A 12733-nucleotide genomic window follows, 5' to 3' on the forward strand; every position below is an offset into this window, starting at 1 on the left:
CTTGACGGAAATAAGACGAAAACTCGTCCTTTGTGTAAGTTTGTAAATGCCTCTCTGATCAAACAGAAGCTATATCAAGCACTAAATTCCCAAGGCTGTAACCAGTTTCCATTAGCCTGCCAAAGCTTCTTATGGACGTACAATATGTCGAGTACATTAACCGAATCATGTTACATATTCTTGGATCTACAACTACTCACCTCTCTCTCTTCTTTCCATTGCATTTCAGCTCCATTGTCGATCATTAACTTGCCTCTGACAATTCCGCCCTAACCCAACCATGGGTTGCAATTGTTATCTCCACATCTTTCACCTCAAGTCTCAATGTTTCGTAAAAGTTCACCAAAGCCGACTTTGCTGCGTAATTATTAAGAAGTGAGTAAACAATTTCAATATTATCATTCTACGGAGTATAAGAGAAATAACGTAAAATAAAGAAACTTCATCTTAATGTTAAGAAAACACACTTACTGAATACAAGCTCATTCGCGTCAAAGGGAACCAGTTCTCAACTGAAGCATTGGAAGTGATTCAGCCCCTTGTTTGTCGTAGGTGAGGAAGCGCTACATAGGTTGGATAGACATTTCTCCAAAAACTGATGTTGTGGAATTGAACAACCACTTAGAGAACATTCTTATTGAAGAAATCAAATATGCCACTATAGCGATTTTTAGACGACGAACAATGCATAGTACAAAGTATCTGGCTGAGATGATTTGATCTCACCAATAAATGCAGAAATAGAGATGTATCAGTCGCTTCCTCAAAGTAGAATGTGTGGCCTAAACTTGTGGCATTGACTAAATGATCAACTGCAAGAAAAATTCATCCGTGTTACTGGAAGTATCTTGCATAAAGTTCGTCAAAGACTTGTAATAAAGTTCCGCTCTGAATATAGTTTTGACCGCAGTAAAGAAGACCATTAGCTCAAATCCTATAAAACAGGTAACTGATGATTGCAAAAACTATATTAGAGAAAACTACTACTGCAACAATCTCACGCTATGCTATAAGAGTTCCCGGAAATGCTGGGTCAAAGGAATTTTTTGCGGGTTAAGGAGTCAAATTTAGAGAGTCTTACTCTATGTGACTGAATTAACAACACGGAGGCAGTTTCGGACTTTAAAATTATTGATAATGAAAATTGCGAGAACCAAAAATTAGTTTTGAATTAACAAATGCAAGTTTTCAGATTCATTGAAAAAGGAAACAATCAAATAAACGTGCTGCTATGGAGTACCTAAAGTAATTACTTTTTGGAGCTCCTCTGATAGTGATTTAGCAACCTCATATTTTCTTTCAAGTAGCTCCGTATAGTTCATCTTCGGAACAATATCCCGAACCACTACAACACCATATAGAATTTAGTACAGTAAAGAAGCAAAACATAAACCATACTACAATGCAAAAAGTGGGGATAATGAAGTATACCATCAAAAACATGTTCCTGAATCTGTTCTCCAGGATTTATCAGTTCATAACATTCATCATCAACATTATGTGTGGCTACACGATATTGAACCGAGCATTCAATTTCTACATTGACATTATCCCTATGAAATAAGACAGTAATATACATCAACTTAATGAAAATTCAAAGAGCAATACAAATCTTAGTAATCCATACCAGAGTTGTACCTTAATGTTAATCAAATATTCAATCTTTTTTATAATTCCGAGTTATTGAGAGGAAAAACCAATCAAAGAATGTCAAAGACCCGGTAATAATATAGATCAAGCGTGTCAAGGTACAATATCATCCAAAAAACAACAATTCGGTTTAGAAACTATTACTCACGACAACAAAGGAGGACATCATTGACCAAAATCATATAGGAGAATGCCCTAGAAAAATAGATCCACTACCGTTGGTGCCTTTTAAATGCAGATTTCCGGACATCTACCTCAAATTCATCGAGATAATCCTCCTCCCACCCAGTTTCAGCGTTAGGGTTGTTTTCATCACTACATCCTTCACCACTCTTTCGTTTATCGACGTGTTTATCTTCAGAGACATCTTTGTGCTTACGCGACACTTTGTGAGATTTCTTTCTCTTACTGTCTTGTTTAGACGGTTTCTCAGTTTTAAGTGCATTTGGCCCACAGTAGTATTTAAGATGGATAGCCATCTTACGTTCATATAAACTTCTTCCACACCACCGACATTGCTGCTTTGGTGGCATAACTTTATGTTAATCAGCCTCTATGGCATTATAAGTGGTGATAACAAAGTCATACGCGAAGAATAGAACCGAATTTTTTGCTCTTTTGGGCCCTTGATAACAAAGCACTTTGGTACTTCCTTCTTAGGCAAATCACTCAATCTCCCTTTGCCCCTGATGTAAGGCCGACGTGGACAATTTACAAGTGTACACTTCACTCTCAGGCAGCACAGAAGAGGAACAGGAACTTGGAGGCGACAAGGATCTATCAACTCCACTAATCGCCCTCTGAATGTCCCGTTTAGCAGGCACAAGAGCAATTGCCTGAACAGTCTTCCCCATTCCCATCTCATCTACAAGAATCCCCTCTTTAATAGGGGATTCCTCCTGCTTCAATGCCCATGACAACCATTCTTTTTGAAACCTCGGCAGCCGAGCGAGTAATTCAGAGGGATCCTTATGTGTTTCGTCCATCATTTCATTCTGCTGATCCAAGTTAAGTTCCTTCCACATATAATTGTCTATCCATAATCTATGCTCTTCTTCCCATATGTCCCGCATAAACATTTCCCTGAAGTCCCCATTATTCTTTTTCTTCAGCAACTTCTTCATCGCAACTGGATCAACAAACTCAAACCCACTTATACCCTCAAAACTTTCAACACTTGGGACATTAGTGTCCCCTTCTACATCAATACCCTCCTTGTTTTTCTTTTCCTTCTTAGAGCAAATTTCCGACTTCTTCACAGGCGGCTTCTTTATTTTCCTAGAACTCGGTTTAACTACCTCATCATCAGACTCAACACTACTATAATCAACATCAGGGGCCTCGTTCAAATCTAACAGTTCTGCTGAAACATCAAAATCACCTACATGAAAAAAAACAATTCCATCACTCTTTCAATAGTTCTAATATCAACAAATAAACCGCATCACGAAAAAAGGAATGTACCATCACTGCTCGAATCGCTGTGATCAAAAGAAACATCAACAATGGATTCATGTTCTTGGTCCATATCCTTCGGTTCCATTGGATGAACTACAGCATCTGAGACGACAAAAAATTATCTTTTTCATAAACATCAAGCCACAATTAATCGCCAAAACATACAAATTAAAACAACCACATCAACTGGTACAAAATCTTCTATTACCGCGACGAACATCATCAAATGAACAAAAAAAAAAAAAACAAAGCACACCAAACAAAAGTCACAGTTTTACTACTTCAAAATCAAACTAATTTAAATTTTCAACATTGTAGTGAGTGTTGTACCACAGGTGTAAAGAACACTTACGACAACAGCTCGTATGCAGCACCAGTTCTGGGAGTAAATGCAATTGCATTAACAGCTCCAGTATGCCCCCGTAATATTGATATCTCTTCTGCAAATGCAATTGAGCTTACAGTCAAGTCAGTGATGTCTCCCTTGCAAAAGCAATCATATCTATTACAACTAAGATCAATACTATTAATACAGTAAAGCATATGATTTCACAAGCAAGTTTTTTAAGAGGTTCTATTAATGGGCAAAGAAGGAAATCAAATCACAACAAATCAGTAAATTAAAAAACAGGAAATCAGCAAATGAAATTAATACCTGGGCTCTAGCAAGTTATAACCAGCATCCATAGCCTCTTTTAAGTTAGTGCCCAGATGGAACGATTAATTATAGAAGAGGCTATAGGGAATCATCAATAATTGTAGCCTTAAACTGAGCAAAACTGCAGAAATAACGGGAATCAATTTGGAAATGGAGCTGAAATCGAAACCCTATTTTTTACCCAACAATATGACCATCGATTCAGACTGAATAACTTCTCGATATTGAGCAATTAGATAATAAGGATCAGATAATATTATGACCATCTTCATCACCCAACAATATGAACGATAACATGAGGATGAGAGAGTGAAGATGACGATGAAGAAATGAAGAGTGAAGGAGAAGCGGCAGTAGAAGAATAAAGCGAAGAATATTATGCATCACATGAGAAGAACGAAAGTTATTGCTCTACTGTTCCTCATTGAGAGAATTTCCAAAGTTTGGACATTTAGAAGGGTTTTAGATATACTTACATTTTATCAAAAAAAAAAAAAAAACGGTTTTAAATCGAGTTTTCCGACTCAACAAGTTTTTACATTTTCGATTTCTCGTCAAGCAACCTAGCATGTAAGTATGAGGGTGTAGTTAATCCTGTTCTTTCATGTTCTTTTATCTGTTTTTATGACTTTAACACGCTAAAACATGCATAACATGATCCAAAATACGGATTGTTTGAGCCAAAACTGAGTTTTGACCTGAAGTAGAAGCCCTTAGTCACAACTAGGTGGCTCGCGCCTCTTCTGGCACCCTAGGTCAGAGCTCAAATGTGTTTGAGTTCATCTTTCCTTCGTTTTCACTCGTTATTTGTAATAGGTTTTACCATTTTTAATATTTCAAACCATTTTCACAACAAGCATTTTTAATCATAAATTATATTCACCTTTGGTTCCTTATACCATGACGGTTTAATCCGTGACTCGGTGATATTTGGTTAATTACATTTTAAAAGGTATTTTTAATCCCTCCTTTCATTTGTTTACATTTGCAAAACAACCATATTAGTCATACACGCATAATCATCCTTGGTTCTACATACCATGTCGGTTTAATCCGGGTACGATGATGAACTTTGACTAATTACAAAGCAATGAACTTAATATAATTACTTCATATTAAGCACTTTTTACACTCTAATTACAAATCAATGAACTTAACATAATTAGTCTATATCAAACATTTTTTTTGCATCTTTTCTTACAAAACTATTCATGTCAAGCTTGCAAAATCGAACCCAACATCGAATATTGTCAACATAATGATAGTTATTCCGAGTCCCGTTCTTCACATTAGCACAAAAACGGTCGTAACGACCTTATCAACAAAACGGGTTTTAACACCCTTTTACAAACCGTTTTCATAAACATTCTCATAAGCATTTTAAACAACCGGGAGATACCCTTTAGGTCGTCACCTGACTCGCGCCTAAACATGCCCTCTGATTTTCAGTTTTCAAATCTGGACAGGCTCCCTTTACATCGCCCTATGGCTCGCGCCTCAATAGGCTGCCTGATGCTGTTCCTGTTTTCTTTCCAGCACTCGTCTAGGACGATCCCGACTTCGGTTAACCCGAATACAGGACGGATCACATTGATGGGTTCCCATTTTACAAAACACTTTTCTAAGACAAATGGATCACATTATGCACCATACTCGATAAATGGATGTTTAATTTTCGTCGTGCATGCAAATCAACATTAAATCCAACTTGACATCAATTACTTGATATTTGGATAAACAACCGACTTAGCAAAATCTCACATGTTAAGTTTAAACTTGGGGATGCACATTCATGCATTTAACCCATTTTATCAACTTTTGCATTTAACCAACCAAGAATGATCAGTACAGGCCGCTACCGCGGGCGGGATTGGGTGTCTAATTAAAGGAGTCCCCAATACGTACCCTCGCCTCTTACTCAGAAACTTTGGATAGTGGACGACGTTATCCGGGGCGAACGAGAGTTATTCTAGCGATAGAATGCTAAAAAGGGACGATTCCTTATCTTTAGTACCTATGTGAAGCACCGCTTTTTGCCTTGATTGACCTAGGTATAAAGTGGATTCGAACGGTTTCCAAGCATCCCGTAATTTCTTGGTGGCGACTCCGAACATCTCTGCATCATTTTCGAGACCTTCATCGAGACAAAACCGACCAGTCTAAAACGATCCGGTCGTAAGCATATATTATTCCGCCGAGCGTGGCTTTCCGACTGCTGCATGTCCACAGATTGGCGTGCAGGTGGTCCATGTCCACAGACTAGCGACTCTGATGGGGAAAACTAGGACACTTGGGTCTTTGCGATCCCTAGATGGTGAGACTCGAACGTGGTCTTGGTTGAAATGCATTAATTGATATTACGGTCATAAGTCGGGTTCCTTTTCCGGGCCCATAACCTAACCTTTACTGACCAATTGGCTCGTCCCGTTCGGCGTGAGTTTTCTCATCCCCGCGTTTCGAACCCTTATCGCGTCAAGCATACCATTGGTGTTACACATTTCTGTTTTGCCAAAGAGCATTCCATTCCTTCATGCACGAGGCTAGGGCACCAACCTTACACAGTTTGTTTGGATTGGCATCCCTCTTAAAAATCGAGGATTGATCGTTTGGTGTGTAACCACCCTTATTAAGCCAAAACCCGTGTCAGCATTATGCATAATATAATGAACTGTGAGCGTTTATATGCTATGTGATCATAAGTCCTTCCGTGTCATTTTCAAAATTTCAAAAACACCTTTTTGCGTCGTCGTAATGGCCGTTTCAAACTTCGGTCTTTTGCCGACCACTGCAAACCCTTTTCATGCCGTCGTAATGACGATTTTCAAACCTGGTTTTTACAACCGTTTCAAAAACACCTTTTATGCCGTCGTAATGACGATTTCAAAGCACGGGTTTTAAACCGTTTTGCGTCGACATAATGGACTTTTGCGCCGACATAATGGCCCTTTCAAAACTCGAAAATAACACACTTTTTTCGAGGCTTTTCAAATCCCGAGGACAACACACGGTTCTCGAGACCACAACAATTTCAAACCTTGCAAATCTCGATTTTCAAAACACACGATTTTGAATTTAAAAAAAAAACCCGCCTTCGGAAACAACGCATCGATTTCAAAGCCACCGCAACTTTAACTCAAACCATCTTTTGAAAACAAACCTAAGACGACCCTTTTCAACTGGCCGACTCTTTGAAGATCCTACTCTTCGAAAGCCTTCCATAAAACAACAAACGTATCTTTTTGAAAATTTTAATTTTCAAAAATTTCAGTCCACCACTCCAATTCCGCCTTGTGTCTACCGAATCAAAGCAAATGTACTTATGGGTCTCTACTTATGAGTCGTCTCACCTCGAGACTCGTTCAACGGTGTCACGCCATCGCGTTTAACGTAAGTCAAAGTCTAGTCAACACCGTCGCACCATCAATCGAGTTAGCACCGAGGCACCACGCACGGTTGCCCTCGTCTCGTTGAGCCCAAAGTGTCGTTTTCGTCCTTTGTGCTGTCTGCTTTAATCATTAAACCATGTCGGATTGGGATGTAACGTGAGCCACTTTCTGCCTCAGAACCATGGCCCTATCTTCAGCTCCGTCCAACAACAACAACGATGACAAAAGAGATCTCACAACTACTCATCTAGCCAGCCTGCTCACAGCCATTAAGGTCACTCTAGACCGTGTCGAGACCTGTATCAACACTTTGGAAAACAAGGAAACCGGAGAACATAACACTCCGCCTTTAACCGAAACTGAGAAAAGGCTTAAGCTCTTGGAAGAACAACTCTTGGCCCGTGGAAACAACATTCACCTCGAGAACAATCGGAGGTTCGAGCCTGTCGAAGATCAATTGCTTGACAAATTTACCTTAACTGATGTGCCTAAGTTCAAAGGAGTGGAGGACCCACTCAATCCCATCCGGGCCTTCAAGGATTACATGTCCATCAAAGGGGTCAAACAAGAGCTATTTACCCGATCTTTCCATCGTCCTTGGAACTGATTCCTCGTCAATGGTACAATTCCCTCGACCTAAAGAGCATTACCACTTGGGTTGAAGTCATCGTTGAATTTGCTAAGCAATACACCGACAATGTCGAAATTCAAGTCAACACCCGCACTCTTGAGGTCCTAACTCAGAATGACAACGAGGGATTCACCGAATTCCTAACCCGTTGGAGAAGGGTGAGCACCCAGTTGGTTAGCAAACCGAGCAAATCAACCTTGGTGGAGAAATTTGTCAACAACCTCCGCCCAGTTTATGCCAACCTACTAAGGTATCAGAACATCAAAACCTTTCAGGATCTGTAGATCCTCGGCACTCGTATCGAATATGACCTACGCAAGGGCGTCCTAGCCAAGACTACAGGTAGAGGCTATCAGGGGTCTACATCAACTGGGTCTCGTCCCTACGGTCAAGCAAACAAGATTGACGAGGTCAACCTGCTCGAGCCAACTGCAAAGAAAGCTGAACGTCCCCAAAGGACATTCACTAACTTGGGATCAACCTATGCTAGCGCCCTGAAAAGGCTCTTGGAACAAGGAAAACTGCAACCAATCGGGCCCACTCCAGACTAGCCTAATGCAAGTAAAACCCGCTTTTGGAACCCTAACGCCTATTGCCAATATCACCAGGTAAAGGCCGTGACACAGAAACTTGCTTCAAGCTGAAGCACGTCATCCAGGATATGATCGAGAAAGGAGAACTACCCTTACCTGCACCAGCAAAACCAAACAACAAAACAAACCCCTTGGGATTCCACGCCATCTCAAATGACGAGCAAACTCTGGATTGCTCGAATCTCATCTTGCCTATCGAGGACGATATCAATGCCTTGGAAAAGGACACCCTTGACGGGATGTTCGTATTTAGTGCCGTGACCACGCTCGCCATGTTTCAGCAAGTTGAAGAAGACATAGCCAGTCTCTCGAAAAGAAGCACCCGACTCAAGGATGCTTACCACGGGCTAATATTCAACCCACCAACACATGTACCACGCCCAAGGGAGGGTCCTTCAAGCACCCAAAACTCCCAATTCCAGAAGAGACTACTCCCGCGACCATTCTGGCATGCAGCTCACAACATAAACCCCAATAATCAACCCCACAATAATCAACCCCACAATAATCAACCTCACAAAAACTACCCCCACAAAAACTTCCCTCACAAAAACTATCCTCCAAGGAATACCCCTCCAAGGTACCCTCGCAACCCAAAAATCAACGGTATCTGGCGAGATGGCGTGGATGATGTCTACATTGTCTCAGGAAAGGGCAAACAAATCAAAGAAATTGATCACCTTACTCGATCTAGACACCATTACCAGAACCCAAACAACACAACAAATAACCTGCCAGTAACCAATGACCAAATCGTCCCGGACGTGGACGTTCAACCTATGGTTCCCGTGAACTCAATTCTCAGGCAACTCCAGAAGGCCAAGGCCGAAATATCCATTTGGCAACTAATCGCCACATCCTTCGATCACCGGCAGACTTTGCTTCAAGCCTTGGGGAAATTAACAGTGCCTTCCACCTCCTCACCCGAAGAAGTGGTAGCCCATATGACCAGGGATGTCCTTGAGTTGAACAACCCAATCATCTTCTCCGACGAAGATATCCCTCCTTTCGAAGCCAACCACAACTTGGCCTTATACATCACCGTGCAGTACTTGAAAAAGAACGTACCCATGGTGTAATACTCCGTATTTATAAGTCTTGGGGTACTCTATCGAGTAGGCCTTACTCTGTCGAGTAAGGGTAAGTTGCGTTTTAGAAAAGTTTCTGACCTGTAGGGTACTCTATCAAGTAGCCTTAGGTACTCGATAGAGTAAGGGGGTACTCTATCAAGTAGCCTTAGGTACTCGATAGAGTAAGGGGGTACTCTATCAAGTAGCCTTAGGTACTCGATAGAGTAAGGGGGTACTCTATCGAGTAGCCTTAGGTACTCGATAGAGTAAGGGGGTACTCGATCGAGTAGCCTTGGGTACTCGATCGAGTAGCCGGTTTTACGGGAAGTTTTCTCGGGTTTTGTTAATCATGCGATTAAGGTATATAAGCTTTGTCGTCATTATTCTAAATCACTTTTGCAAAACCTAAATTACTGTTTAAGAGAGAAAGCAAGCAAGTTCACCATCTTAATCGCATTGTTAGCAATTTCCGGAGTTTGGAGGGTCAGTTCCTATCGTTGTTTATACCGTTGAGTTCCTTGCGTCGAGGGTAAGATCTATGTACCCTTTTTACTGTTTTTCCTTTAAGTTGGTTAAACCCTAATATGGGGATTTGGGGGTTTTGTGTAGATTGTGATTTGGTAGTGTTTATGTGTTTGTTTGATAGGAGGAGGTTTTGTAGAAGAGCCTTTTTGATACAGCTGTTGATACCGTCTGATTGTGTGCTTTCCAGGTAGGATTTCCTACTCAGTATTAGTCCCATAATGGGATATTGGTTGATGTATTGTATTTGGTTGTTTGATATAATAATTGTATTGTGATTGTGGTTGTGATCGTTGTTGATGGTTCGCGAGGCGTGGCCTCGGCTGAGTGGGGTCACTTGCGGGAGTGGCTTCACGCCCTAGTTTCGCCTTCTGTGGAACCCGCCACAGAAGGGATGTGCACATTAATGGACAGGGTTATCGCTCATTATGAGGAGCAGGGATTTGGTGGGTACGACTGCGGTCCCCCACTAGCAGGGCTGGTCCAGTGGACAGTCGGTGATTGAGATTGTTGGGATTGGTGTGATTGTGTGTGTGTGTGACGGTTAAGCTGTCTGTTTATCTTATTGTTGATATCTTGAGTTGTGTGATTAGTACTGACCCCGTTTAAATGTTTTAAAAACTGTGGTGATCCATTCGGGGGTGGTGAGCAGTTATTGAGCAGGTATGGTATGACGCGTATGGGATAGCTGGGATGAGTCATCACGTGGCGCTTAGAAGTCTTCCGCCGTGTCGACGATGTTTTATAGCTTTAATAGTTTTAGCAGTAGACCGTCTGAGAGTTGTATTTCTTTTTATCAGTTTGGTATTGCTATGTAATCACTTTAAACTTTATTTTCTTTTAAAGTTGTTTCGTTATTGTCTTATGAATATCATGCCTCGGGTAACCGAGATGGTGGCATCCTTATACATGAGTGGTCCTGGTAAGGCACTTGGAGTATGGGGGTGTTACAAATGGTATCAGAGCGACGATCCTGAAACCTGTAACCAATGAACCCAATAAACATAGGGAGTCAAATAAAATGAACCCGGGGTAAAAGTTGTAGGAGCTAATGCAAAGGCTTGGGAGACGTCCTAAAGTCGCGAACTCGCCCTACAATTTTGAACCGGTCACATGGGATATGAGTCGGGATCGCTATGTGTTTACCTTATGTAGTGTGTACCTGTGTAGTGAAGTGTGACATGAATCAGTGGATGTATGTATGTTGAGAATGGGGAATGTGTAGAGAAAGATGGTGACGATGTGATTTTGTGTATGGTTGGTTGAAAGCATGTTGCATGATAATTGGTTTACATGTTGGTTGGAATCGTTGGAAAAGTATATGAGAATGATGAGTAATGTGTTGGAAATGGATGAATTGATTGGAAAATATGGAGTAGCAATTGCATGAGAATATGAATTTTGTGATTATGAATATGTTTAGGTGACGAAGTGTATTTGTAATGTTGTTGTATTAGTAACATGGAAATAGGATTTGTAATGTATGAGAATGTTTTGTGTTACGAAAAGTTATAAAATTTAAGCATGCGGTTAGTACATGACTAATGAGTTAAATAATATATGTGCATGATGGTTGTTGTTGCTTGATTTTGAATATGGTAACATGAGATTAGCAATACTGGTTTTATGAGTACTGAGTCGTTTTGTCTACCTTGTGGTTGTTTAAGTCGTTTGGGAAGTAAAAATCAATAGTTGTGTTTTTCGATGATAAAGAGGTTGTCTTTAAACTGTTATAACTTGAGATGCATAAATGATTTTAATGTGATTCCAATTGGAGGTGATAGTTTGTCCTTTTACGATTCTAACGATAGGCCACACGCCCAAATAGACCAAGAAACGAGTGAGTTATGACTGTTTTACGAAAACTGGACAATGCTGAGAATTGGGGTACTCGATCGAGTATCCTTGGTACTCGATCGAGTAAGGGGACACTCGATCGAGTACCTTAGCTACTCGATCGAGTAGCCCTGGTGATTTGTTTTACGTGCTTCTGATCTTCACCTACTCGATCGAGTAAGTCCCTTACTCGATCGAGTGGCATGTACTCGATCTAGTGACCCCTGTTTTGGGTCATATGCTTATCTTTTTACATTCGTTGCATATTATGTTTAATTCAAAATTGTTATTTTACTTCTTTATGCATTGTTTTACATGTAAGTTGGTCTTGATACGTAAGTTACCCAATCTTATGGGGTGGTGAGTGGCACCTTATGGTGAGTATGAGTTTGGTGGGAGGAGATGAGCTATATGTGGTTGTGCTGAGAAGTGGAAAAAGAAAAAGAATATTGATGAGCTGATTGAGGCGTAGTGCAAGTTTTGGTGAGACGTGGTGAGTGATTTATTCGCGAAATTGAGTGATGTAAAAGTAAGTGAAAGTGAGTAAGGGATGATGTGGGTCTAAGGAACGTGAGAATGAAAAGATTGAAAGGAAGGATGTGAATAGTAGCAACCTGAGATATATAACGAATTATGGAGGGAGATGGTTAGAAATTGAGTTGAGTAAGAATATATGTAATGAAAGGTCGTTTTAAAGGGGTTGAGAAGAGTGGTATATAGTGAACTTTATGGAGACATGTTGCGAGGTGGATTTGTAGACAGTGAGTGAGTTTGGGAGATTTGGTTTATTAAGAGGTGAAACTACGTGTGATTTCTTTGGGCATTTAACGACATGAAATGAAGTTGTTTAAACAGTGAACGTTGATTTTATGGATAGGTTAGTGACAAGTGTGAACGATAGCATAATAAGAGGAGATCCATGGTAAGAA

The 12733-nt window shown here is 40.6% G+C and overlaps 2 protein-coding genes across 4 annotated transcripts; both read right to left on the minus strand.

The window, feature by feature from the left end:
* Positions 1-200: 200 nt before the first annotated feature.
* LOC141657657 (hypersensitive-induced response protein 4-like) lies at positions 201-4055 on the minus strand. 3 transcript variants are annotated; one of them, XR_012548823.1, is made up of 5 exons: positions 3764-4055; positions 1432-1553; positions 1254-1345; positions 472-812; positions 201-352 (listed from the first exon to the last, which is right to left on the minus strand). XR_012548823.1 is itself a non-coding variant. In XM_074464958.1 (4 exons), the coding sequence occupies exons 1-4, from the start codon at positions 3793-3795 to the stop codon at positions 935-937; spliced, it is 261 nt and encodes an 86-aa protein (XP_074321059.1). In that variant the 5' UTR covers positions 3796-4051; the 3' UTR covers positions 656-934. The 3 variants fall into 3 exon arrangements, 1 of the variants encoding a protein (XP_074321059.1); XR_012548822.1 differs by having other exon boundaries at positions 201-357; positions 3764-4051; XM_074464958.1 differs by lacking the exon at positions 201-352 and having other exon boundaries at positions 656-949; positions 3764-4051.
* On the minus strand, positions 2273-3204 carry LOC141657656 (uncharacterized). Its single transcript, XM_074464957.1, has 2 exons — positions 3115-3204; positions 2273-3031 (listed from the first exon to the last, which is right to left on the minus strand). The coding sequence occupies exons 1-2, from the start codon at positions 3191-3193 to the stop codon at positions 2316-2318; spliced, it is 795 nt and encodes a 264-aa protein (XP_074321058.1). The 5' UTR covers positions 3194-3204; the 3' UTR covers positions 2273-2315.
* Positions 4056-12733: the final 8678 nt, after the last annotated feature.

The sequence above is a fragment of the Silene latifolia genome, chromosome 5 (assembly GCF_048544455.1).
Source record: "Silene latifolia isolate original U9 population chromosome 5, ASM4854445v1, whole genome shotgun sequence".
NCBI lineage: Eukaryota > Viridiplantae > Streptophyta > Magnoliopsida > Caryophyllales > Caryophyllaceae > Silene > Silene latifolia.

What these genes read in the sequence shown, in the direction of transcription:
- LOC141657657 (XM_074464958.1), bottom strand. Translation starts at nt 3,795, where the DNA reads ATGGATGCTGGTTATAACTTGCTAGAGCCCAG. An exon ending in TATAACTTGCTAGAGCCCAG is followed by an intron (nt 1,554 to 3,763) that starts GTATTAATTTCA and finishes CTTATTTCATAG; the next exon opens with GGATAATGTCAATGTAGAAA. An exon ending in TCAGGAACATGTTTTTGATG is followed by an intron (nt 1,346 to 1,431) that starts GTATACTTCATT and finishes ATGGTGTTGTAG; the next exon opens with TGGTTCGGGATATTGTTCCG.
- LOC141657656 (XM_074464957.1), bottom strand. Translation starts at nt 3,193, where the DNA reads ATGGAACCGAAGGATATGGACCAAGAACATGAATCCATTGTTGATGTT. An exon ending in CAGCGATTCGAGCAGTGATG is followed by an intron (nt 3,032 to 3,114) that starts GTACATTCCTTT and finishes TTTTTCATGTAG; the next exon opens with GTGATTTTGATGTTTCAGCA.